The sequence below is a fragment of the Zonotrichia leucophrys genome, chromosome 13 (genome assembly GCF_028769735.1).
Source record: "Zonotrichia leucophrys gambelii isolate GWCS_2022_RI chromosome 13, RI_Zleu_2.0, whole genome shotgun sequence".
Lineage (NCBI taxonomy): Eukaryota > Metazoa > Chordata > Aves > Passeriformes > Passerellidae > Zonotrichia > Zonotrichia leucophrys.
The window spans coordinates 16,867,171-16,894,710 of NC_088183.1; the positions used below are offsets into that span (position 1 = coordinate 16,867,171).

A 27,540-nucleotide genomic window follows, 5' to 3' on the forward strand; every position below is an offset into this window, starting at 1 on the left:
AGATCCTCACTGGTGCAGGCCCAGGCTGGAAGAATGGGCCCCCAGTCTGTTTTGTCTGCATGAATGGGATGTTGGCTTCAGCTTTGATGAGAACACCCCAAAACTTCAGAAATAAAAGTGTCAGCAGAATATACCTACCAGGGTTTTAACAAGTGATATTTTAATTTGTTTGGAAATGCAAGAGGGTTTAGGGAAGAGAAAGAAGAGTTATGCAGGAAGCTGCTGAAGCAAAGGTGTTAAAAACATGCACATTTTAAAAAGAGAGCTTGAGTTCTGGTGTGGTGACATGACACAGGATAGAGTTCAGCAGACACACTGGTTAACATGCCAAACATCTCTAACAAATCACTGTGGTCTAGCTTTGTTTATTGGGAATCACTTTAGTAACCTGAAGTCACAAATAAGCAGTAAATAACAAAAACTACAGATAAACACAGGTTACACATGCAAATTCCTGTTCACATCTCACATGTGCAGGTACATTAAATGCACAGTTCTAAAGAGTCTTGACAAAACCAGGTTTTAACAAAAAAAATGGTGTTAAAATGCAGGTATGAAAACTTCCATGTGAAGAATATAAAGATACCTCTGTCCCTTTTAGGACTCCAATGCTGCTTTTGATATACCAGAGATGTACGACAGCGACGAGATTCAAGTAAAAGCAGGAAGAGCTCGAGGAAATAATACTGGTCAGAGAATGGGCATTTACTTCTCACTAAAAATACACGGAATAGCTGAATAGGAAAGTCTAGCAAGAGCTTAGGAAAAAAAAAATCACAAAGTTGTAAAGCTGACTAATCACTAATTTTTCTATTTGCTATAGATAACAGCAGTGACACTAAAAGAAACTGCAATTCAACATTTAAAAATGCAACTTACATTTAACGACTTTTCCAAAGTGAAATGCAATGACAGCCTTACACTCAAAATTAAACAGCTGCTAGGCTCAGACCAAAATACGGAATGTTCTAGATAAAATAAAAATACAGTATTACTTTTCATTTTTTATTCAGAATGGAATTGAAAGACAATTTCTGAAGCTTGAAAGTAGTAAGTTTCATTTAAACGCAGTTTTCTTCTCATAGATGAGCTTTCCACAAGGGTGCAAGATTTCTTTTTCTGTAATAGCTTGAAGTGTCAAATGAAAAGTTGTTGCCATTCTCACATTAAGAACAAACTGTTGTCATTAACTTAACTGCATATGCTTTTTGCTACAACATTTAACACATGAACAGACCTATAATGCCTACTGTATCTCACTAAAACAAAAAAGAATACAGTATCTCCATCTACTACTTGTACTGCTTTTAAAAAAGATTAACATTAAAAACAAAGCCATGTTTTCCTTACATCCTTCTTTTTTTTTTTTTAACCTTCTTTCTTTTGCCTGAAGTCTTCTGCCATTTTATCCAGAATTTTCTGTTGAAAGAAAGCAGTTATATTGGGGATATATTTAAAGAGTTTCTCACAGGCACAACATAAAGAACAGAAACATAAACCCAATTTCCAAGTTTAAAATCTGTGAGCATCAATTGCAATTGCAAAGGTCACAACCAACAAAGCTGGCACTTCTCCCCACCCTGGAGTGGAGCTCTCCTTGGCAAGCCAAGGGAATTCCTTCCCTTTTTGTCATGGACTTGTGACATGACTGAGCCACTTACCTGGGTGCAATCTGCCCTCTAGAGAGGCAGGGACACAACAGCTCAATAGCTCCCTTCCCTGAAGAAGGGTTAATTTGGAAGTCTGAGGAATTTGGTACCACTTTGGTGACATTAGGCAACAACATCAATTCACCTATTTCATTCTCCCAGCTCTCCAAGCAAGTGCCACTATGAAACAGAAGCTGCATTCCCCCTTCCCTCCCCAATTCCAAACCCCACCACAGTCACACAATCACCCACAAGCAGCTCACTGACCATTTCTGCCATGGAAAAAGCAAAGCAAATCGTGTTTCATTCAAGTCATAAAGCTCACAAATTAGCATTTTCCCCCTTCCCTTTTTACATCAAGGCCTTAATGTCCCATAAGCAGGTACCTCAATGGAAAAAAAAAAAAAAGAAAAAAGAAAAAAAACACTATGGTGATGGATGAGGTGAATTTTCTTCCTACAAGATCCTGCATGGGAATTGATTTTCTGATCTACTCCTTCACAGTATTTGGTGACAATTTTTGTGCCATCTGCCTTCCTGGGCCCTTTGTTTATTTGGGGGTTCCCTGTTACTGCAAGAAGGCAAATGTTTGAATTATGAGGTGCCACATTCTCCTCCTCTGTGGAGCCCCTGGGGTTTGCTTTCAGCTCAGGGATCAACTGCCCTGCAATGCATTCATGTGACACTGCAGGACTATCAGAATTCCTCTGGGATTGCCCTTTCCTGGAGGTCATGTTTGCAGCTCCCAGTATGAGGTTACAGCAGCAGCATTGTCACTCATGCCATGCAATCATGTGATACCTCATCCAGTTAGAATATGGAAAAAGTGCTCACAAAATCAGAAGTTGCAAAGGTTTTTCCTTTTTTAAGCTTTGTTGACTGGTTGAAAACACTCTCAAAGGGACAACTGGAAGGGATCTGGGCCATCTGTATTTACTCTGCATCACTACTTCTAGGCCTGGCCTTATTCCAATTGGAATTCCCTCTTTAATCCAAATTTACAAGATAAAAAAAAATGCTGGAGCCACTCTTTAAACTGTGTATTCTGCATTCTGTTTTCACAAGATGATGTTTTGGAGAGGTCTGTCTAGAGTTAAAAGTGAGAAAGCCAATTTCCACTGCCTCAAAGGTATTTTTATTGTCAGTCCGGTCTCGTTGAGCTCTATTCCCCAGAAAGAATCAAGCCATTTAAAATGAACAAGTTTTTGCCTTACCTTCAACTTTTGATAATGAGGAAGGCTGCTGCAATGGGTCTTTTTTGCAACATCTTCATTTGTGTAGAACAGGGAACACAATTTGCAATAAAACCCTGTTTTGGGTACCACATAATTCACACCTAGAGGAGTAAACACCACAAAATAAACTAAGAGATCTACTCTACATCATTTCTTTTAATGTCATATGTCATTTCAGCTAAATCTTAAAACCATAATTCACTTTACATTAAAAGCTGCTTTATCTTTAAAAGTCTCTGTTTTAGTTTACTCAAGGAGGGGCCTAGTAGTAACTAAATATGTGCAGTTTTTTTTTTTTAATTTAAAAATCAACCTTTTGGATTAAGGGTTCATTTTATTAGGTCCTTCAAGAAGCCACAACGTTTTGTGATCAGTTTTGGAGTATTTAATATGACTCTGAACTATTACCACTGTTGTGCTTTGTGCTAGCAATTGAATTTGTGTTGCTAAAAGATACCTCTGTCAATTTCTGCCTAAGGAAGGGGTTATGAAAACTAAGAAAAGAAGGAAAAAAGGAAGAAAATACTGGGTTTAGGGCAAGAATGAAGAAGGGGGAGGAGGGGAAAGCCCTAAAATGAAAGGCTATGGGGCAATGTATCGCCAAAAATAAAAGTCAGATGAAATGAGAAATGCTACTGCGATGCACAGAGACATTTTGGAAAAGAAACGGAAGCAGCCTTACCAACAGGAATGTTTGGCTGGTACGGCCCAATCCTAAACTCATCTGGGACAAGAGGTTTCTCCAGAACACTCTTTGTTTCCTGCTCGCCCTGGGGGTCTGTGCTTTCCTGGGTGCTTTTCTCAGCATCCTGTGCTGTGGTAGCATCAGAACCTTCAACGCTTTCAGCCTTGGCGTTCTCTTCGCTTTTCGTTCCGTTCTCTAACGTTTCACTCTCCTGCTCTGGCTCCTCAATCTTGTCCACCTTGATCTCTGCCAGGCTGTCCTCGCCCTTGGCCGCGGCCTTGGCTGCCAGGCCGGACTTGCGCAGTTTCTGGTGGTCGGAGTCCTCCTCGTCGCCCACCTCGTCCAGGGTGACGAAGCCCTCCATGCTGCGGGGGAAGCCGCCCACGTAGCGCTGCGGGGACAAGGGGCCGTGTCAGCTCAGCCTGAGGGCTGCCCTCAGCCCCCTGAGCTGCACAGCACAAACACACCTGCTGTGGTGTGTTCTTAAGTTTGTTAGTTTGCTCCCCCCATTTTCTGTATTAAATGGTTTCTTCCTTTCCCAGGACCCTGTCAGTAAGGTTGCTATGGAAATGAAACTGCTCCTCCCCTGGTGTCTCTTATAAAGTGAAAGTGCCTCCTCCTTGGGCTCCGTCAATCACCCCTTTTCTCCTCCCAGGTTTCGAGAATTTTCTTTTCTCTGGGAGTTATGGTTGGCTGTAGCCCCGGAGCCCCTCCTATGATTTATAACAGTTGGTTACTTTAGTATATCAGTTATGTTTCATACCTCCAAATATGTATTTCTATTGGTAGCCGGGTTTCCCTGCCTTCTTCCCCCCTTTTCCCTTAAAACCCTTCCTGCCCCCTTTTTGGGGCCATTTGCTGGGTGTTTCCCCTCCTTGTTGGTCCTTCTGTAATAAACCGACAGTTTTACCCCCAGCAAGTGGTCGCCTCCTAATTCGTCTCTCACCGCGCTGCTCCGAGCTATCCCCCAGCTCAGCCCGAGGCCAAGACGCCGAGGGGGGCTGGCTTTGGATGCGCAGGGGCCCTGGCCTTCGCCCCTCACCAGATAGCCGGATCCAGGGCCGTGGCCGCCCCCGCGCACACACCCTCCAAACTGCTCCTGTGGGAGCTGCCTGGCTCACTCACACTGTCACTCAAGGTTAACCAGCTCTTTTCGTACCCCACTGCCCCCAGAATCAAGGGTTCCCTTTCGCAATGAGTTTTGTTTTTGCATCTGGAGTGGCCACTGTTTCACCACGGCAACAAAATTTCAACAGAGCCAAAACCACTTAAATTCTCAAGATGAAAGTTCTTGTAACATGAGTACCTTAAGTGAAAGTAATTTTGGAGTGCACAAATTTTGTTTCTGAGAATCTCGTAAGATCCTTGAATTCATGGCCTGAACAGAAGGCAAAACCTTACAAGAACTATTGCCTCCACTAATGATATGAAAGTTCATCATCCACATTATAACAACCACTAAAACACAAACAAAACCCAACCCAAAGCCACTAACCATCCAAACTGTGAAAGCCTCTGAAAATCCAGGTTTCATTAGAAGAGGGACTGTCAAAATTTGGAATTTTGGAAATGCTCCTGCTGATATGGAGATATCACTACTCCACATACTTAACAGCAACTGAGAGCAGGACTGAGGCAGCATCAGCTTTGTCAATGTGGGTTTCAAAGAATGAAGTTTGGCTCTGAAGCAGTTTGTCACAGCCAATGCCCACATACCAACAGGGAACACTAAGAAAACTGGGAAATGCCATTTGCATGGCCAGTATTCCATCTCAGCACCATTAACCAGGTTCCTGACAAGGATCCCCCAAAACTCAGATCCATGCACATCTCATTCACTAATCAGGAACATGCCTTTCTGGCAAAACAACATTCCAAGTCACACTACTCCACAGAACTGAGTATGATTAACAAAGCAGGCAGGACATAAAAACCAGAAAAGTGTGGGATGATGTGGTGAGAAAAAGGGAATTCACAGCAAGTAGTTTGTGACTGGAAACACCTTGAACACATTTCTTGTATTTCTCCAGTGGGAAAGGGGCCCTACCTGCCCCTCAGTTTAAGGTGTAGCTGTACATCCAATTCTGTCCAAGCCCAGATTATCCTCAAGCCCCCCTTCCACTATTTTTGAACACAATTTCTGGCTCATGGGTACTACAGGCAGTTTGCTGAGAAACTGCTTGGGAGAACACAGCTCCTGGCTAAGTATTAATCAAAAAAAAGGGCAAAATGCAAGCAAATCCCCAGCAAGCAACAAGGGTAGAAGTCCCAAAATTAAAGCTTCTGTCAAAACAGAATCAGGGATCTATAACTGAATCCATGTGCAAGTTACACCCAGTGAGATCTTCCCTTTTCTTCACAGGGCTTTAACACCCATTCCTCTCCAGACAGGTGTTTTAAAGGCCCACAGAGGAAGGTCTGCACCAGAATGTACATGGTGTGCTACCTAAGTTAGACTGGGCTTCCCCCACTCAGCAGCTCACTGGGTCAGTTACCTTTTTAAGCTTTTTCTTGGCTGCTGGAGTGGCTGCAGCATTGCCCTCAGTTTTTACACTCGCATCATCAGGCGTGTCCTTTTTTTCCTCAGCAGCCACATCACCTAAATTGGCAACATCTGCGTCCTCTCCTGCTGAGCTGCCACTTTCTAACAGCGCTGCTGCCTCCTCCTCATCCACCAGCAGCTCATCTTCAGACTCCAGGAGTAAACTGGGCTCATCCTGCTCTGTCTGTTCCCCACTTTTGGCACCTGAAGGCTCAGCAGCATCCTCCTGTTTCTCCTCTTTTGCTTTTTCTTCTGTATTGCCACTTTCAGGTTTCTGAGCAGGTTCTGTTTTGGACTTCTTATCACTGGGAGAATCTTTGCTGTCTGGGGAATATGTTCTCTTTCTGTAAAGAACAAAGAACAATGCTGCTTGTAAACCTGGAGAGAGCCCAGAAATCACTAAAGAAAAAGATCATATTTCTTTAGACAAGCCTGGAAACTATTGTGTTTCAGTTCAGAAAATGGAAAGCTGAGGGAAACCCTGAAGGACATCATTCTTCAAACATACAAAAGGCTGCTCCAAGGAGAAATTATCCTTACAAGACAGGACAACTGCTTGTGGGTTTAAATTGCAGGAAGGCAAGGCTAATTAGGGACTGCAAAGGATTTCCTGAGGAGCCTGAAGAGGCTGTGAAATCTCCAGCATGAGAGGAAGAGGGTGGGTAGCATATTTGAAAGTTAATCTCTGGGCACAACCTCCAGTCATTTGATCTCAAAGCTTGCCTCTTTTGTATTGTTTCTATACTCTGTATAAGGTATTTCCATATTTCCTTTAAACAACATCATGCTTTAACAATAGGAAATTACCTGGTTTTATCCTTCTTCAGCAGTTCAACTCCTTTGTTTGGAATCTAAAATGAAATTTAAAAAATCTGTGAGTCACAGCAGACTATGACTTACACAACTGCTGCAGCATTAATCCAATCCAGCCAAGTGCTTGCAGCTACATGAACCCCCAGGAGCTCTGTCCATGCCACCCACCAACTGATCAGTAAACATTTATTTCATGTCAGACAGGATCTGACCAACCTAGAAATCCCCTGCCTTTATTCACAGTAATTATTCAATACAAAACAAATGGAATATCCTGCTCCAGAAAACTCACATACAATTCTTGGTTGGTTTATGAACCAACAGCTGTAGTGCAGGCAGTGGCACAGATCAGTCCTAAGCTGTACTTTTCTCCATCATTAGTGAAAACCTTTAGCAGACTCCCATCACTTCAACTGTGTTATGAATTACTGAACAGGAAATGTCACTTATAGGCAGTAACAAGGAAATCTATTCCAATTGCCACTAAGTGCTCATTGTGCTGCACTACTGTGTACATCAGTGAGATTTCTTCAAGCTCCACAACAAAGCTGATGTTTCTAGGAGACAGCCTGACAGTTCAGATTTCTCCTACTTTCATTATCACAGGACTTTATTATTATCACAGAATATTCTGGATTAAAAGGGATCCATAAGGATCATCAAATCCAGCCCAAAAGGGTTGAACTCACAGCCTTGGCATTATCAGCACCATGCTCTGACCAGCTGACCTCCTCTCAGTTTTCTACCTACTGTCCCAGTCTGATGAAGAACCATCTATAATTGCATGAATATTACCCTAGTGTTATGCTAAAAACTCCTTATGTCAACCTTTCCCTCCTTTATATCAGCTGCACAGGCAGAGGTGCAGTTCTAATACATTGGAAGTTTTCACAAACCTTCTTCATTTTCAATGAAGAAAAGGATCCCACATTAGAGAATGCTCTAAATTGAGTGATTTTAATTAAAATCTACACAATTTACTCTAAAATCTGTATTATAGCAACTGGGTTTATTCTGAAAGGAATATCCTTTAACTTGTCTCATAACACCACACTAGTAACTGCACTTGAGGAGCCAGAAAATATCACAGCCAACTGTTCAATTTTACATGCAACACTGAATTTTCAATAAGCAATGGCTGTCATCTACTTCCCTTTACATGTTCAGCTACAATTAAAAAAAATCCTTACTCTTAACACCAGTTTCTTGTACTTTTCAGATAAATCCACTTTGACACATCTGCCTTGGAACCAAAGGGCTTTGTTGGCACAATGCTCAACCATGGCCAAAGCATCTTCTCTGGTCTCCATCTCAATGAAGGCCTGAAAAGATTAAAACACACATTAAAAAGGACTCTGAAACACACAACACTTTTCCAGGCAGTGATTTAACTTAAAACACAGCATTTCCAAATACTGAAACAAAATGATGAGGTTCAACTACATCCATCCTCACCAAACACTAACATTTACCCAAGTGCTCTACAAACCCCAGCTTTTCCATTCAGAACATCTGTCCCAGAGTCAGTACTGAAATTAAACAAGCATTCAAATAATCCTCCAAAAAAGTCACCATAAAGCAAAATATTATTTAAATAAAAATGTATCAGGACAACAAAACTCTTATTTAGTGCTTATGTACCAGGGAATTTCAGGGGAGCTGTGAGACTACCTCAGTATTTTATTTTTGGTTTTTGAGAGAAGGCTGAAACAGAAAGGCAGCAACTGCTGCTCCTCCAGCTTTGGGAGATCTCATGAGGCTGCTGAATGAGCTTTAAACAAACACATCTGGGTTGGAGTATCCTTGCCAAAAAACTGAAAGCTGTTTCAGCAGCCAACTCAGACAGCAAAGGGATTTTGTTTTTCCAGTGAAATAAGGTCAGGGAGGACTTCCTAGGGGTCACACAATAGTTTAGTAATTTTTCACTTCTCCAGTGTGGCATTAGGGGATTCAGGCACCCATCTCTTTGTAAGAGCAGTAGAACTTTCTTTTTTACTCAAGAGAGCAATGAACTGGGACAGTAAAGCTTAAAAAAAATTAGAGCTAAATAGTTTAAACTCCTGTATATTTATAGAAACCTTGGCCATGCACATCCAAAGCATTTCACTACACACATGCAATTGGTCTGTCTTCAAATCTTTCTCTTCCAAGCTAGAAAAGCACAGTAGGACTGCTTTTGTTTAAAGAATGAAAAATAACGGGTGAATAAAAGAAACATGTAGCAGTGGAATATATTTATGTTTCATAAGTAATGGTTTTTTCAGCCCTAAGGAAACAATCCCATGGGTTTTTCAGCCCTAACAAAACAAGGTTCCATGCAGGAATCTGCATAATCCAGTAATTAACCCTCCATGCTGAAATACATTTGTTCTGTTTTTAAAGCAGCTCATATCCCAGAGACATCTCACAGGAAGCTCCAAAGCAAACCCCTGACCCTGGGTCATTTCCAAACCTATGCCAGAGCACCAAGTCCATACAGGCCCAGCTGAAGGTGTAATTTCTCCCCAGTTAAGCCCCCTTCAAGGCCTGCCCTGCTTCACCTGGCTTTTCATTCTCATGAGGATGTAGTTCTTGATCTTCCCGTAGGGCTCAGCCAGCTTGAGCACGGCGTTGTCGGAGTAGCCCGAGTGGGGCAGATTGCTCAGGTGGATCACACGGCCCAGCTCTGGTTTTGGGGGCTCAGTCTTTTGGTCAGGCTTACCCTCAGGTTTCTAAGATGAAAAGGGAAAGATTAAAAGGGAAAGGGTTTTTTTAAGACCCATATAAAAAAATATAGTGACTGTTCTTTGATTAATGTGATGCACTGAAAAGTACAGAAATTAGGAATAACTAAAATGCAGCAGCCTCATAACACTGGCTGCCCCAAATTAAAATAAGGCAATGTTCAAAAAAGCAGAAGTGTTTTACCTTTATTCTCTTGTATTTCTGTGACAAGTGGACTCTGACTGGTTTACCAAACACCAGGGCAGGTGTTGTTGAATAATATTCCACTGCAGCCTGGGCATCTTCAGTGGTTGACATTTCAATAAATGCCTGAAATCATACAAAATCAAATTAAGTGCTGCTCTTTCAGGAATCTAATTTTGTTTCAAATTTTCAAGCTCTTCCATGCTTCCTTTTAAAAATAACTGCATCAGAAATGAAAACTGCTCTTTGGTTACAACGTGAACTGACCTGCAGAACTTGGCAGACACTTTATTTAGGTGCACAAACAGAACTATTTTGTTTGTTCACATTCCACCTAGATTTGGATTCAAAACATTCAATTGCTTCCTGCTTTTTCCACTTCTACAGGATTGCTTTTTTTCACACTTCAAAATAAGACACACTCCATAATACAAACTAAGATCAAGTAAGTTTTCAGAGAGTTTTCAAACAAGAGCAGAATGTGGTGCTGTTGAGAAAGCAATGAACAACCAACCAGGAGGATTTTCCAATATACAAGTGAAAATGCAGAAATGAGCATTTCTGGAAACACTCCTTTCCTTTCCTTTCCTTTCCTTTCCCTTTCCCTTCCCTTTCCCTTCCCTTTCCCTTTCCCTTCCTTTCCCTTTCCCTTTCCTTCCTTTCCCTTTCCCTTCCTTTCCCTTTCCCTTCCCTTTCCTTTCCTTTCCCTTCCCTTCCTTTCCCTTTCCTTTCCTTTCCCACATGCCCCTGATGACAGATGTGCCATCTCAGTGGGTGGCTGAGCAATTCCTTTCCCAAAACCAGAGCTCAGGCAGTGACAGGAAGCCCAGCAGACACAGCAGCCAGCCCTGGGACCCAAGCTCACCTCATTGATTTTGTTTAGAATCAGGTGATTTGTGATTATCCCAAAGGGTTCAACGAGCTGCAGCAGCTGATATCTCAGGTTCTTTCCCCTCTGGAAATCCATGATGTGCACAACTCTGCTTGTTTCCTGTTGAACACAAAGGATGAGAAATCCTGAGTACCAGCAAACCTAAATTCTGTCAAGGCTCTGCTCTACTGGTGTAACTGTTGAAGTTTCTAAAAACTATTTTTCTCTATCTTCACTAGTGACCAAAAGATGCATCCAGAAAAGGCACAGAATTTCTATGGATTTCCAGAGCAAGATGCCTGCCATGCCAAAGCTGCCTTTCCTTAAGTTCATTTCCCACAGCTTCATCATGAAGAGAACCTCTAAAGAAGTTCTGTACACTTTTGGAATAAATATTTTGTAGAGTACTCAACACAACAAACTCCCAATCTCATGCAAAAGTTTCAGTACTTCCACACAAATTTTAAAATCTCACTTCTAAAGACAATCAACTAATTAAACAAAATCCACACTTTAAGCAAACACAGAAAAATTGTACAAGAAAAATCTGAGTTAAAAAAAAGAAATAATTTCAATACTAACCACTCTGCCCTTCTGCATGTGTCTGGGTCCTGCCATATTTCCATTTCCAGCTCCTTTAAGAAATTAAATGAATGAACAAGCTTAGTTCAACCTGTAAGACTGGGATTAACATGTCCCATCACGAGTTCTTAAAAGATATGTCACTTGTAATACCAGAGTGAGATTGAGTTCTAAAAACTAATTATTTCATTGCATTCTAAAAAGGCTTTTTATTTATTTCACAGCTCTTGTAACTTGAGGTCCTGATTCCTGCTCCTTCTCTTCACTCTTACATTAGAGAAAGAGCTGCATTTATTGCTGTTCAGGAACAGCAGAGAGTAACTACAGCCCATTGGAAAAAAAAAAAAAATCTCCTGTTTAAGTAAGATTTGCCAGAGGAAAACTTCTCTGTACACAAGGGATGTGAGATTTCTTTATCTCTAAGACACTCTTTATACAATTGAGGAGTTAGGTTCTAAAACATCACCAATTCAATCACAATATGCATTTAAAAAATCCAAAAACCCAAACACAAACAAAACTCCCGTTCAAATAGTTTGGCTTACAGTTAAATCTGAGGTATTCTGAAAAATTAATTATGTTATTTTAATGTAATAAAGTATGAATGCATCTATAATCTAAAAAGTGTAATATTTGTAAGTAAACATAGTAATGTGTAATATTTGTAAAAAATTGTGCAAAATTGTGTAAAAAAAGTGTAATATTTGTAAGTGAACATGTAAAATATTTGTAGTCTGTCAGGATATTCAGCTAAATTAATTAGTTTTGCTCTTTTAGTTATTTGAACTATCTAAAGGTAGGAAGTAAGAGCATCAGGCAAGAATCTGATTCTTAAGCTCCTTTCCTGAGAGGAAGAGGTTTGCATCATCCATCTTCCCACTTCTCACTTCCATTCCAATTTATTTCTCATGTTCACTTGAAAATAGGGGGAAAAAACACTTAGGACACTGAATTCTTACCAGACCACTGCACCAACATGAAGCTACTCAGAAGACAGATAGAAAAATCTCCTACATAGGAAAAAAAAATCCAAGCGCTCAACACATGTAGATTAATCTCAGTTAAAAATCACCAGCCATAGGGAGGTGGCAGCTGGCAAAAAGGTGAAGTGTGGGAACTCAGAACCAGTCTTTAATCCCACCACAGCCAAAGTATTTTAGCTCTAGTGCTGAGAAAAAGAAAAATTTTCCTTTACTGTTTGAGAACACCAGTGACAAATTAAAACAAGAGTTAAAAAAAACCCACAAAAGCCCTGAAATGAAGCCTGGTGAAGGCAGGTGCCTGCTGAGGTTACCTCTGGGCCCAACAGGAGGTCCTCCAAGGTGGAATGGAGGTGGTGGTGGCCCCAAAATTCCCGGTGCAGGGTTTGTAGATTGCTGCAACATAAAGGGATCACCCCTAAAATAAAAAAGGAGTAAACACACTGTCATTTTAAACCAAGGAACTGTGAAGCTTTCATTCACAAAACACCCTAATTTCTGCAGAGCTTCTATGCACACAACTCAGGCTATTTTTACTGCTGCCCTTCAGATGGACAAAGGGAAGAATCCATTTGAACCAAAGGAAATGTGTTGTTTCACATAAAATGTTAGGAACTCTCTCTGATTCAATTAGAAATACTTCAAAATTAATTACTACTTACATTCCATGTCCTGAATCACTGTCAGGATTCCATTCTGGGTATCTTAAAAGAAACAAAATTAAAAGAAAAATGTAAGAAACATGCCATCTCCTGTAGCTGTGTAACACAAGCAGCAATACCTGGAGGTGTATGTACGACAGCTGCAGCACAGGCAACGCTCCAGGCCCACTGCCAGAGCCATGAGCAGCCCTGACAGAAATGCTGCTCTTCAGGACAAACTCCCTACTCTGTTTGCATATCTGCTGGTTTTACAAAAAAAATGTACAAGTGGTATCAACAACTACAGTTACAACAGATTCTCAACTGCTAAACTCCAGCTTCGGAGTAGTAGGATTCCAAAGCTATGAACCAAGATTTGTTTTGTCCTGAAGATGCTCCAAGTTGCTTTTATCCCCTAGAAGGCACAGTAAGTTTTCGAAACTTGCTTTGTGCAACAGTTATTTATAATCAGGGAACACTGTGAGCTGGAAAGGACCCACAAGGATCATCCAGTGCAGCTGCTGGCTGTGCACAGGACAGCCAGGAATGGCAGGCTGAGCCCTCCTCCCCAGTTACTGTACTTCCAGTTCATACATTTCGAGCAGCAGCTGACAGCGGCGGCTGTGAGTCGCTCCATTGATGTGATGGTTCCACTCCTGCACAAAGTAAACAAGGCACAATTAGCAGCCACACAGGGCAGCCCTTCCCACAAAGGCATGGCCTCCAGCAGTGTCTGCTCTGCTAAGCTGCAGTTTGGCAGATGCACAGAATGGAATCTGTGCTGGTGCTTTGAGGAGACACTGACACTGCACCTACCTCTTCTCTGCTAACCTGGCTCAAAGGGTGGCTGATGGGAACGGGGCTGCTCCTGCCTCAGAGTGCAAAACTCCCTGGAAAACTCCAGAGGGCCATGGCAGCCTTTGGAACTCAAGGCTGTTTGTATCTCTTCAGGCATTGCAGAATTTCCTCTACTCTGCTTCATTCCTCAGACTTCTACAGATTAATATGAAGTAAGACTCCAATTTTTAGAACCATAAAGAGGCCAAGAAATTGCACGGAATTCAGAAAGGAAAGACTAAAAGAAACCTAAGTGCATAGCTAGGACAAACTACAAATATATAGGTGAAATATAAGATATATGACCACTCAAGGGGAATAATAAAGGAAAAAAGCAGATCTAAACCAAGATGGTACAAAGGAGAAGTAATGAAATTGAACCATATCATCCAGGTAAAACTCCTCCTGGTTCTGGTTTAAGCACTAGAAAGGAATGAGGGATTTCTGCTTTTTCTCTGCAGACCATTTTAACTACAAAGGGAGTTACTTATTTCAGTGCCTGAGCTCTGTATCTTTATACCCTCACAAGCAAGAGCACAAATCTGTGCTTTATTCACATTTGTGAAGCAACAGAAGCTCTGGAGTCTCCCTGCTGCACATCTGGGAGGCACAGCCTGACCTTCACTCTGCTGCTCCTCAGGGAAGAAAAGGACCAGCAGAGATAAACAGGGGGGAGAGTTATTCAAGAACCTTGGGGCTGAAGGTTTTCTCCAACTGAAGCTTTTTTCTTATCAGCCACATTTTCAACTATGAACACAAAGTGCACTGGCAACTGCTTTATGTGGCTCTTCTTAAATGTCTGCTCCTGCTCAGCACCCACAAAGGATTTTTGCCTAATCCCTGATCTTTCCAGATTTTTGGTCTCTGCCACACCACAGCAGTCCTGGATACAATGAAACATTCCCAAGGCTCACTGTAGTGTTTCCATATGTTAAATGCCTATCCTGCACTTCCTACAAAGGAGAAAAATCTGGATTTAAAGTCTCTCATAAAGTACTACAACATTACTCCATGATGCTCCTGACATGATGAAGTCATCCCTTTTAGCAAGATGTAAAACGAGAGCACCAATTTTTCTTGTTACTGCACAAGATGTAGGCTCTGCAACTATAAATAGGCTGGCAATTAGGATGAAAAATACCCAACAAAAAAAATCTATAAACCATTCAATACAAAGTTTCTTCAGTTCAGTATCTGCTACCAAATTGCATTACACTTTAGAAAATAGTCCTTTAAACCCCAAACCCCTCTAAATTCAGGGGCTGGCTCCACCAGACATAACATGCTTTAAATCTGTCTCAACACAAAACTGATGTAGAAGTTATCTGCAAACCACAAGCAAAGTTTGGGAGATTTAATTCTATTAAAATGCTTTCCAATTGGCAAAAAAGGGGGATGTGATTGCAACTTCAGATTTCTCTTCTCCCCCAGGGAACAATGGCAGCTCATCTACATTAACTTTTTATTACACAATTCTTAATCTGGATTCCCTTTGCTGCCTGCACCCATTTGGAAGCATCCCCTCCCCAGAGTTTTGGGGCACCAGATTATTTGTATTTACAGGAACTCATTAACACAAAAGCCCCAAGCTGAGTGAGAGAAAACCTGAACTGAGTTCCTGAAAACCCAGATTCCCCTTTGGCTTTGATGCAAGCCAGAGGACACTGTGTTCCTCAGAAATGAGGCCACACTCGAGCACCTAATTTGAGCCAGCCCTCTCCCAGGGCCACAGGCAGGTTCCCCTCTGAGATGTACCAGGTTCAAGCACTTCACCTCCAAATTCACCTGCTCAGGTTGCATCAGCCTTTGTCTCTGGCAGGAAAACAAAACCTCCACATCTGACACCTCATTCCCTGATAAAGGGATCAGGATTGACAAAATGCCTGAAGAACTGGGGCACGATTTACTTCACAGACAGAAAAGAAACTCAGTCTTAAAATATACACACATCAAATTAAAGAAGCAATTAAGAACATCACTAAAATTAAAAAAACCCACTAGAAGGCTACTCTGCCAATTTAAGTTACACTAAGGATGTTTAACACCTTGCTTGCATTTAAAACACATATAGCTTGATCAAACACTTTTAAAAATCACTGATATTTTTATTTGGAGGTGAGGAAAATGATATTTTGTTACTACAGTAATAAATTTACATAGTCCCAGCTATGAAAAGCATTCCCTTTCTGCTTTCCATACATTTTGGTTCAAATCAGATTGCTTTAAGTTATGTTTCACTTGATTTGATTTTGTGAGAGACACAAAATAAGGAATTGTGCAATGGTTGGGTATGCAAAGCAGAGGAAAGAAGGAGAGAAAGAAAATTCTTGTGGTGACATGATTTCTGAAATCAGAAATAAAGCCTCGACTTGGGTCATAAGAACCAGATGATCCAACCACAAGTATTTCATTGTGTACTAGCAGTTTTAAAGTCAGAGTATATTCCTAAAAAGAAAAAAAACTTTTACATGTTACAGAAGAGGTCAGCCACTTAGGTTATGCTGTTAAAAGAATTTGGTATTTCTCATACCTGGAAAGGTATTTCCATGAGGATATCCTTTCATTAGATCTGCACTCCAAAGCACACTAAGAGTCATGAGCCTTTAAAATAAAGAGCTAAAAAGAGCCCTACTTACAGGATTACTGGTTGCCATCTTCAAGGGCCTCAGAAGTTAATGTTTTCAATCTAACCAAATGAAGGCCTTTTACAGAACTGAGCATGGCAGCTAAACTGTTAACACTTAAAACTTTAGTGAAAATAAACGTCAAATACAGGAGACAAGAAACCTGGATTACTGTATTTTGTATCAAAAGTAATTAAAGCAACACAAGTTCATAAACTGTCAGATCAGGTGGAGCCATACAGCGTGTGCTCTAGAACTGGTTTGATCCTTTCCTTGCAGGGAAAGAATAATTCTTGTGTTTCAAAAAGATCAGATGTACAGAACAGCACTTTTTGAGAGGTAACTGTAAAGAAATGGTTAGTAACAGCAATTCCACATTGTATCAATTTTACAGTAACAGCATGTATTATGTTTTCAATTGAAGGCCTTCAAGCTAATTAGCCACTAATTGTGACAAGAGGGGCACTGTATTAGCCAATTAGCCAATTAAATTGCCTAGTACACTGGAACTCAGCAAGATGAGTACATTGGAAAAGGTGAAAGTGAGAAGGCTCTGAAAACACCATCTGAATCACGTTGAGCACCTGCTCCCTTTGCAGAGCTGCACTAGGCGTGGATAACTAAGAGGGAATTCCAGCATCACCGAACACAGCCGAAGATCCACCCTACTGGGAGCCAAGTAAAGAACACTACCAGGAACACAGAGCAGGATACTGCAACAGCAGACTGATTGCTGGGAGAGTCTACAGGGATAGATGCAACATGTGACAATAAAAAGTGAGTCTGAAGTGTTCTAAGAAAGTTGTGAAAAAAGGAGAAAAATGACGACAAATTTCAGCCATAGTATGAGATAGAGTGTTAAAGTGAAATTAAAAAGGCAAGAATGAGCTAATCTAAAACGTGGTTTTTACTTTTGCAAATAAGTTCCAGGGCTCTACATTAACTCTTTCCCTCTGGACAGGGAAAAAGCAGAACTGTGCAAGAATGCATCTTAACTACATATAAATCAGCAATCAAGACAGATGTGGAGGAGAGCTGAAACTAGCTTCCGGAATGGCACAGTAGATACACTGCAAAAAAACCCCAAACCAACAAAAAAATACCAAAACCCACCCCAAAACTGCTTGAATGCCAGATGTTTGTGGTTAAGAGAACATGTAGATGTAAAATATAAACAAGATATCCCAGTAGATGATAGCTGTTTGACTTGAAGTTAAGCAATCTGGGCAAATAAAATACATTAATGTAAAGCCCTGGTTTACAATGTTTGTCAACAATTACCTTGCAAATAAACCAAGTGCCTTTTTCACTCTCAAACCAACTTTCAGATCATTTCAAAAGCAACCAGGCCATAGAAATAATTAAAGAAATAGGTAAAAACAGAACAGATACTACAACGTAAAGGAAAATAGAAGTATCTGGTGCATAACTCACCTTATTAGAATGAACTGGCATATCACATATAGAGCACAGATGGGGATAACCCTTCGGTAAGAATCCATGGAAGTCTTCAATATTGCTATTTGGAGGAGCACCTCTCTTTTTCTCAAAGAGAGATCTCTCGGGACCAGGACCACGACCCATTCTGTCATACTCACTGTCAAATTTATGATAGTTATGCGAAGTCTCACCATAAAAAGATTCATCCCTACACCTTTCTCCATCTCTCAATCTGTCATCTTCATAATCCATTCTGTCATAATAACCAGATTCTTGAGAACGACTTCCATGGTCATAGTCAACCACTGGGTTGAGACTAGGACCACGATCATCAAAGCTATCTCTTCTAAAATGCCTTTTTTCTTCCCAATCATCCCTAGGTACTCTGTATGGTGGTTCCCGTGTGGATGATCTGCCATCTCTACCATAACCTTCTTCAGCTCTCCTCCTTTTAAGTTGTAGAAGGATCTGAGGCAAGTTTTCAGGAGTGATCTTGTCCTCTGGATAGCGACTCAGTTCATCTAAGTCTCTAGCAGACAGACCAAAGCTGGCCAAAATGTTTGTGGCCTGGTCTGCATCTCCACGGTGCTGAGAAGACAAAGGGAGCGGACCTCTACTTCCAATGTTAAATATAGACTGCAAATTATGGGAAGAGGTACTACCAGAAGACAGTGCACTATGAGATCCTTGTTGGTTCAATGAAGAACTCATTCCAAGATTCATTAAGCTAGCAAGGCGTGCAGTACCCTGGTTCATCCTTCCAAGAGATGCTGGCATATTTAAAGACTGGGTAGCAGCAGCAAGAAGGCCTATTCCTGCAGAGAGGTCACGCCCATGACCTTGTGAATCCCTACTCAGAGATGACTGCTGGAATGACTTGGACATTGTAGAACTAGAGCTTGTCTACTTTATGGATCAAAAAATTCTTTTGGTTTAGTTTTTTTTTTTTTTTAAGATGGCTGCAAAGAGAGCTCACACTAGAAAGCTAGGCAAACTTCACTTCAAAAACGGTAACGCCAAGAAAGAGGATCAATAATGACTGCAGATCTTCTTCAAGCTGAGAAACACCAGACAATTCTGTAGAAAAACAAGCAGTTTTAGTCATAAATCCCTTTAAACAGATGCAGTTTTAAACTTATGCATCATGTTGAGCTAAAAAACATTAAAGATCTCAATCTTACAAGGCTTTTATCACATAACAGATTCAAGAGGTACCCAGAACCTACATATATTATTGCAGATAAAAATACAGTAGTGTTTCCTATACATACTACTCTTCCACAAAAAGCTACTTTCACACTGAAGAAAAGTGAATTTCAGAAGTTTGCGATGTCTGAAAGCATCTATAAAGTTTACTGACATGTAAGCCTTGATCTCTGGTTAATGGCTTTATTCTTACCCTACATTACTGTACTGTGTCTGTGAGAAGAACACAAAAAACTTAGGCCCATAGAATCCAAGATGATTTTGGCATATAACACATATTTGAAAATGAAACCTCTAGCACCACAGAACAGGACGAAAGGAAGTTAAAAGTAACTGAAGTTTGGGCAAAAAGTTTCTGCTATAAGATCTGTAAATAAGACCAAACATAATATTCAGTCTTTACGCAGTAAAATTCCAATTACTGATGTGAAGACAGATGTGAACAAGAAAAACAAGTTTTACATTTTGCAGGAAGTAAACAAGACCTCTTGTTCCAATTGCAGTTACACTGCTAACAGCATTTCTGAAGGGATTCTTTACTCTGTTACACGGCAGCTGTGACACACCAGCCTGTACTCTCAGCCCTCAAACCAAGCAAGGTCAGGCTTAGTGCAGGGATGGGAGCCCCAAGGAAAACCCTGCTCCTGCAGGAAGAGAGCCCAGTGAGTCAGGAGATGGCACCACATCCCAGCAGCACTGGGGCTGGCACTGACACCGTGCCCACCTGTGGGAGTTAAAGATCCTCAAGCACTGCTCCCAAGAGAGAGGTGACTCTGGTGTCCCACTGAACACTAACCCAGCACTCCAACATTAGGCTCAACTGCATTTACACAAAGTTCTAACTCAACAATCTATTAATATCCACAGCATGCTGCAATGAATGCATCTCATAAAATGTTCTTTTAGGGCAGAGCAGAAGTAACTGTAATACTTCACCCCATCCTCCTCCAGCCTTGGAACAGATACACAAAGTTCAAAGCAATTCAACACATGTGAAAATATTCCAGCAGGAATAATCTGCTCTTGGGTCCCTGACACTGCAGTGTGGGCAGAGCAGCTCTGCCTCTCCAGCAGTGGCACCCAGGAGCACATCAAACACAGTCACTGGCAAAAGGAACAGGCACAGGCTGCACAGCTGTAAATGAAGCCAGCTCCCAAGAGAACAGGTAGTTTGGGGAGGAATGGAAAGGACAAAATGAAAGCAAGGACTTTTCCTTGAAGAGACCAGCTCTGCAGGAGGCAATGGCTCTTGTACTGGAAAGAGAAGGAAAAAGGTCAAGGTTAGAGGTCTCCAGCCCCACTGCCTGCTCAACACACAGCCTGTTCCAACAGGGCACAAAGCTGAAAAGCACTTGGGGTTTTTTTCTCAGTAGCAGCATGTCACAAAACTATGCATAGTTTTATGCATATCCCTAAAAATACACAAAACACACATAACTCATACAACTCCATCTTTGCAAACTAACTCCTTTATACAATTTGCTACATACTCTGTTATCAATGTATTTAAACTCATTTCAGCTACATTTTTAAGATTCAAATATGCTGGAGTCATTAAAAGGAAGCTTAACTGTGTGACATTTGTTAAGAATAAGAGATTGAGAAACATGGGTATGAAAAGAAGTTTGAAAGTTCTGAGGCAGAAGACAGAAAAACACTGCAGAAAGCTTCAGAGGCAAACAGTAACACAAGAACACAGGGGGAGCACACCAGGTGAATTCTGAGGGAGATGTCCCAGAGAAGGGGGCCCCACTGCAGGACACCTGAACACAAAGCACTGAAGAACTACATTGTAAAAATCAAAACTCTGCTGAGTTCAAACAGAGAGGAACTCTAATATTCACCTGAGTAGCATGCCTTTATCTTACATTCATTCAGTATTCTTTGAAGTACTTTTATGACAATTTTACAAGCTAATCCTTACTCATTCAATTTTTATGCCTGAATTTCTTCCTAGTTCATTCACCCTCTTTCAGAAGGGTTTGAAGCTGAACTTACTGGGTTCTTCATAAAATCAGGTATTCCAGAGGGCCCTCTGAGCCTGAGCCAGCAGCAATCCCACAGATATCCCTGTGGTCAGGACAGGCTCACTGTGTCCTGCTGTTAGTGCAAGGACCAACATTATTCAAGTTTCCACCAAATCAGGAAAGTTCTCCACTTTTGACAAACACCCTTTATTTGAACAAATGCTCCCTAATCCTCCTGTCCCAGCTGTCAAGCAGCAGCTCATTGTGTGCTGCTGCAGAGATCAGCAGGGTGCAAAGCCCATTGGTGCCACACTGAGACCCCACTGCAGAGCTTCACAGAACCACAGCCAGCTCCTGCAGCTGCAAACACCCAGGGAAGGGGCAGAGGGAAAATAAAAACAGCAAAGATGGCAGAATAACCAAGACAAAGACACAGAGAGGGACAATCTTATGGAAAAGCATGAAGTGGGACAGTAAGACAAGTGTATGATGAAGACACAGCACAAGTTGGCAATTGGGGCTAGTCAGGAAATGCCCTACATCCAATTAGGTATTTGAGTACTTAAATTAACCAGTTGGAATATCCTCCAAAAACCACTATTTATCACACCATCATCTTGCAACAGCTGCTGCACCCCACTCCTAACCAAGCCCATCCTTTAAAACAACAAAGAGGTGGGGGAGAGCTCTACCCTCACTCCAAGGATGTTTAACTTCCACAGGGTCAGGTTTAACATGATCCTAAGGCAGCACTTGCTGTGCTGCTGATTCCACACCAGTATCTGCTGGGGACAGGTTCCCATGGAGCAGGGCCAGCTTTTCAGAGAGGGTGCCATCAACTGAGTCACAGCAACAAGATGGGCAGGACTGAGCAGAGCTGCCTGAGAGCCAAGCACGAGTTAGCTCCAAGTGTTATGCTACTTGTTCTCCATGAAATTTCAGCTAACTGGCAACAGACAGCCTTGCAGGTAACACCTTTTTTAAAGATCTCTGGGGAGAAATTTGGCCATATTAAGATTTGAAAATATATATTATCAAGCAAACTTGAAATAAGTTGAAAGTCAAAATGTTATTAGATTTCCAGACAATGAAAACAATTTGTATCTACAAGTTGCAAAAGAGTGTTCTATAAAGGCAGACAACAAAAATAAGGAATTTGAATCCTACAGAGTACACTGTTATCAAACAGAGCCCAAAATGAGGCTGATTTTTAAATACTATAGAAGGTTTTTCTCTTAGTGTAAATCTGAATATATCTTTTCAATAAAGCTTATGAACTCTTGCTCCAATATTAAGTTTGACCTGACAACAGTTTAATTCAGTGAATTTTTGGAATATATTGATCATGCTGAACACAATAACCTCAGGAACACAAGTAGGCTGAAAATAAGTCCCCAGCTCCCTATTCCTTTTGCCACTCTCAGGGGGTTTTAACTTACACAGAGTTACTGTAATTTTAATGGTAATCTTGCTCTTAGAAGAATTCTTTTTTTACCCATTCCTCTTCCACTATTTACAAAAAAAGTGTTAAAAATGACAAGTAACTGTTTTCACTTTCTAGTCAGCTTCACTTTCACTTCAAAACACATTGAATTAGAACAAATAAATTCAGGTAAAAAACCAAATAAATTTTATGGTAAAAACCTGAAATCATCCACAAGCTGAAAAGCACACCCTCATTTTTTTAACAACACAATGCTTTTGCAGACCATACACCCTTGGGAAAAAAGTACCACAGAAGTTTTTGGAAGTCTGCTCTTTATAAACATCTATAGGTTTTCTTCCTCCTCTCTTACACATCATACTCTGTGTGGCAATCCCTTCTGCCATGGGACAATTCTTCTGCTCCCTGGCAAAACTGGCTCCAGCACATCAGGGCAAAAAGGGCTATTGAGGGAAGAGATCTGGAATTTGGACACATAGCCCCCCATGCTGCTCTGAGAATTAATGGCAGCAAAACCAAGAACTTGCAAGGAAATTGGAAGCAGATGTTGTCTAGTTGCTGAATGACCAAGTACAATGGATCTCAAATCCAAGGGATTAACTTTTGGACAATACAGCAAAGGCCACTGCATTGTCCAAAGGCAAAGGGGGAATAGCCCAGCTGCCTCAGAGAAATGCAGATTCCTGCTCATTTCAGCTGCCAATACTCAGAGTGGTTATTTATTTAATACAGCTGTTCCACAGGCAAGAAAAGCACTCATCTTGTTCAAGCCACCTCAAAGGTCATGCCCTTCATGACACTTCAGCAGCACCTGGCACACAGGACTCACGCTTTTTGTGGGCACAGATTAACCACTCTGCTTCAGGCACAACAACTGGAGGAGTTTCACTTCTTGGGATTATGTTTGTCTTCATCCCAGGGACTTCCTGATCAGAGGAACACAAAATAATCTGAGAGTTGAAGTGACTGTAACAGAGGATTGCTTCAGAACAGGGAAGTGTGACATCTGAACAGGCACATTTACAAATGGGGAATTCAAATGACTGGTTCAGCAACCAAGAATCTTAAAAGAACTTACAGTTTTCAACATCTGAATGCAAAAAGAAACATAAAAGAGGTTGCTTTCCTATTTCTGCTCATTATATAATTTAATAAATTCAACCAGGCCTCTTGTGTAAGAGGTGCATTTTAAAAGTGCATTTATTCCTTTACATAAACAGAAGTAGAAAAAAGAAGACTCAAGAACAAGAGAAAGAAAGCAAAACCCACTTATTTTTTGAAAGGGAAAGAAGTTCACACCTAGAAACAACAGGTAAGTGTTGTCACTGTGGTGACCACAGCACAAACACCTCTGTGGCTTGCAGCCATTCCTTTCTGCTGCTTTCAATGCCAGGGACACCTTCAGAGCCCCCACTCTCCAGTAAGAAGATGCACACAGGCCCCTAAAGCCCCAAAAAGCTCCATGGAGCCACCAACAGAGGGGCTCTGCCAAAAGCAGGGGCTCTGTGGAATGCTGTGGGATTTTACTGGGAAACTCCAACAACACAACTGTGCCCATGCACAACAAGGACACAATCCTGCATTCCCAGCAGCTGCAGGGACCAACAGCCCCTCAGACACCAAAATTCTGACACCAACCCCAGAACAAACCACAGAGCAACTTTTACCATTAAAAAAATTAAAAAGAAAAGGGGAAAAAAAAAGGAAAAACCTCACATAGAACAGTACTGTGTCTGAATTTCTATCTGCCTTGAGGCATTTCCAGGGCTGGGATAAAATCCTGGTCTTTCCCAGCTGAAATCCTGCTTGAAGTTGCAAGAAGCTGCAGAGAAAAATAAAAAATCAAAGAACTGTTTCACTGGTTCAGTGCTCAAAATAAAACCCCTTTTGTTGAAATTATGACTGCACAATATGGTACTTAAACACTCACAAACTAAGTGAGTTCAGAAATATTATGAAGTATTTGCTTTTGTTTTCAAGACTTGTTGACTCAGAGAGCTGATGAAGAAAGGAAGCAGCATTGAAAAAACCTCACAAATGAACAAACTGAATGGAAATAATTTCATTGCAGCTCTGCTTGCAGCAGCTTCTCCCCCAGCTTTGTAGAGCCACCCAGAAGCCTGTTGAGTATTACATTATAAAATACCTTTGTATTCAAATCTCTCAGCAGAGACATGGGCAATCACAGCAAAGGGCAGCACACAGCTTTTCCTAATTTCCCACCCAATTCATGAGTGTTTTCATTTAAGTGCAGTTTATTCCTGAGTACACCAATGGTTATAATATAAAAAAATATGAATATATGGCTATATGAAACTTCAGTCTGGAGCCCCAAACACTGACTCCTCTTCCCCCTCTTGAACTGATTTTCAGTTTTTATCTTTAGGAACATGGATATCCACATTTTAAGGACACATTTAGGAATCTCTCTGGGGTTCTTTCCCCATCATTTAGTTCCAGGATGTATGTAACACCAAGTGCACAATGCAGAAGTACAAACACTGGCTTATCACTTCACAAACACATCCAAGGTCTGAGTGCCAGTATCCTCACTCAGAATTCAGTCATGAATCGTTTTGGGAAGTTTTTTTGCTAAAATTCAAGACAGAAGTTCACTAATTTCTTGGGAATACAATAAAAACCTTAGTATGTTCCACTACATGTTATCAAAATAATTTACCATTCTAACACATTGAAAACTGGAAATATTAACGTTTCAAATATGAGAAGATTACATCACTGGATCAATAGATTCTTTGTAAAGAAGCTCCTGAAAACGCACCCTTTTCCTCTCCCCATGAAAACTACACAGACTGCTTTAAGAAACTCACATTTCTGACCAGAGCTGCTCCCTACTTATCTGACTCCAGGAAATCAGGACCACCTACAGTTCAAAAAACCTGAAGAATTTAAGGCTGAGTAAAAAGAATAAAGATCGTTCAGCGATTTGAACCACTATTAGATACTTTTTTCCCAAAGGTCTGCATCGTGGAAAGAAAAACAGCCACACATTTGGAATCTGAGGGATGGTTCAGCTTTCTTTCAACAGCGTAAATGCCTCATTTATCATTTAACAAAGCAGTTTTTCAGGCTCCCAAAAAGTTCTTTTCAACTTCTGGATGTTTTCAGAATAGGTTGAACTTTATATCTCATTACTCTGACTCTGGAAGCAGAGTGTGTACATTAAAGAAACGGAACGTTATCAATCCACCACAGGAAGAAAAAAAAACACCCCCGCAGCTTGATTTGTAAGCACAGCCTGAATTATATGAAAGTGAAACTGAGTAGAAAGAGGGGTCAAACGGCTGCCTGCACTGACAGGATTCTTGTTACTCAATTCATTAATTCTTAAGGCCAGATGGACATCAAAACCAGCGGTTTTAGGCTCTAACGGCCCTTAGAGGTTAAGGAAGGAGGGAGGAACAGGGCCGGCAGCGAGGCCGCGGCTGGAGCGGGCAGGGAGCAGGGCAGAGCTCCGGGCAGCGGGGCCGGGTCACGGCTGCAGGGCCGAGGGCCCGAGCGGGAGCCGCAGTTCCCGGGCCCGGGGGGCGGCGGCGGGGGGGTCGGGGCTTTGTTCGGGCCCGGCGCGGCCGCAGTTCCGGCTGGCGGCGGGCGGGGGCGCCCCGGGGGCCGCGGCACCGGCCGGGCCGGGCCTGCGCGTGACCGCCGCGCGCCGGCCCGCGCCCCCCCCGCCGCGAGCTCCCGCCTCGCCCCCCACCCCTCACGGCGGGGCGGCCGCCGCACGACCCCCCGAGATGGCGGCGGGCCGGGGGCGCGGCGCCGCTCCTACCTGCGGGCCGGCGGGGACGCAACGCGGCGGCGCCTCCCGCTCGGTGCGGCGCCGGCGGCGGGGGAAAGGGGACGGACGGACGGCGGGACTGAGGGAGGGAGAGAGGGACTGAGGCGGCTGCGCGAGCCCCGCGCGCGCCTCGCCGCGCTCGCGAGAGCACGCCCGCCCGCTGCCCGCCTGCTCACGTGCCCGGCGGCGGCCGCCCCGCTCGGCTCCGGTATCGCCTGTGAGTCCGCGCCGCTCCCGCCGCTGGCCGGGACCGCCCGCCCCGCCCGCCGTGAGGGATGTGGGGTGTGGGATGGGGACGGGGAGGAGGCGCAGCCGGTAGGGCTCTCGCGAGAGGTGGGGGCCGCTCACCGTGCTCTCGCGAGAGCGCCTCTGCACCGCGCGCCGCCAGCCCGCCGCCCGCGCCCCGCTCATTGTCCGCGCTCCCGCGGGGTAACATGGGAAGGCGCGGGGGGCGGGGCGGGGTGGCGGCCACGCCCCCCGGGAGGAGCGCGGGGCCGGGGGCCCCGGGTTCGCGGCTCCCCTCAGCCGCTTCCGGGGAGCGCCGCCGCCGGCACCGCCGCCGCGGGCTGTGCCCGGGGTATCCGAGGCGTCCGGGGAATCCAGGCTGTCCGGGATATCCACAGTATCCTCTGGTCCCCACGCTGTTCTCTGTGTCCCAGGGCACGCTCACGGGCAGCTGGCCCCGCCCAGCCCCAGGCCGCTCTCCTCAGCACCACGCAGGTCTCACCATCGCTGAAATATTCCAAACTCTGGCCTCTCGCTGGCTGTGAGGCCGTTAGAAGGTTCTGGTAAAAAGGCCCTGCAGCCGATGTGCAAGGCTGTGCTGTTCCTCTGATCCAACATTGCCACCTTGTGCTGGATGAGGAGAGGTCCCTGTGCCGCTGCCCTCCTGAAACCCGTGAGCTGTCACCAAAGAACTCGTACAACCCCTCGAGTACTATTCGTAATTTGGATTTACTCCGTAGTAATTCCAAATTCAACATCTTTCTCCCTATTTAATTTTGTGGCCAAAGAACCGGTCTCTCCATCAGCCTGGAAACGGCTGTGCTCCAGCAGCTTTAGGAAGGTGAGGGTGTGTACGTGAATTCAGGGAAAGCTCCAGGGGAAAGGAAAAATCTGCCTCTTCAATTCGTCACAGGCTGACTTTTCTTCTCTGTAAGTGGCTGGAGAGCACAATGAAACAACAACACAAGGTATTTTTAAAAAATGGAAGTGGTACAATATATGTGTTGAAATAACATGGAAATGCTCAGAGAACAATCACAAGAAATCCAGCTCTTAACAAGCTCAAGGTAAAAAAACAATGAAGTGCTCAAAA

General features: G+C 42.8%; 1 protein-coding gene across 8 annotated transcripts; it reads right to left on the minus strand.

The window, feature by feature from the left end:
* Window positions 1-349: 349 nt before the first annotated feature.
* MATR3 (matrin 3) lies at window positions 350-26,875 on the minus strand. 8 transcript variants are annotated; one of them, XM_064725254.1, is made up of 16 exons: window positions 26,571-26,694; window positions 17,801-18,883; window positions 13,500-13,561; window positions 12,927-12,968; window positions 12,579-12,682; window positions 12,244-12,294; window positions 11,285-11,337; window positions 10,697-10,822; window positions 9,832-9,957; window positions 9,465-9,635; window positions 8,115-8,246; window positions 6,919-6,962; window positions 6,065-6,455; window positions 3,567-3,960; window positions 2,864-2,985; window positions 350-1,419 (listed from the first exon to the last, which is right to left on the minus strand). In XM_064725254.1, exons 2-16 carry the CDS (start codon window positions 18,689-18,691, stop codon window positions 1,369-1,371), a joined length of 2,760 nt encoding a protein of 919 aa, XP_064581324.1. In that variant the 5' UTR covers window positions 18,692-18,883; window positions 26,571-26,694; the 3' UTR covers window positions 350-1,368. The 8 variants fall into 8 exon arrangements, with proteins under 8 accessions (XP_064581324.1, XP_064581325.1, XP_064581323.1 ...); XM_064725255.1 differs by lacking the exon at window positions 26,571-26,694 and adding an exon at window positions 26,403-26,522; XM_064725253.1 differs by lacking the exon at window positions 26,571-26,694 and adding an exon at window positions 26,214-26,522.
* Window positions 26,876-27,540: the final 665 nt, after the last annotated feature.

Excerpts from the sequence above, each read along its gene's own strand:
- MATR3 (XM_064725254.1), bottom strand. The coding sequence starts at position 18,691 with ATGTCCAAGTCATTCCAGCAGTCATCTCTGAGTAGGGATTCACAAGGT. Across the intron at positions 13,562-17,800 it reads TGCCAGTTCATTCTAATAAG|GAGTGGAACCATCACATCAA; the intron begins GTGAGTTATGCA and ends TACTTTGTGCAG. Across the intron at positions 6,963-8,114 it reads ACAAGAAACTGGTGTTAAGA|ATTCCAAACAAAGGAGTTGA; the intron begins GTAAGGATTTTT and ends ATTTCATTTTAG.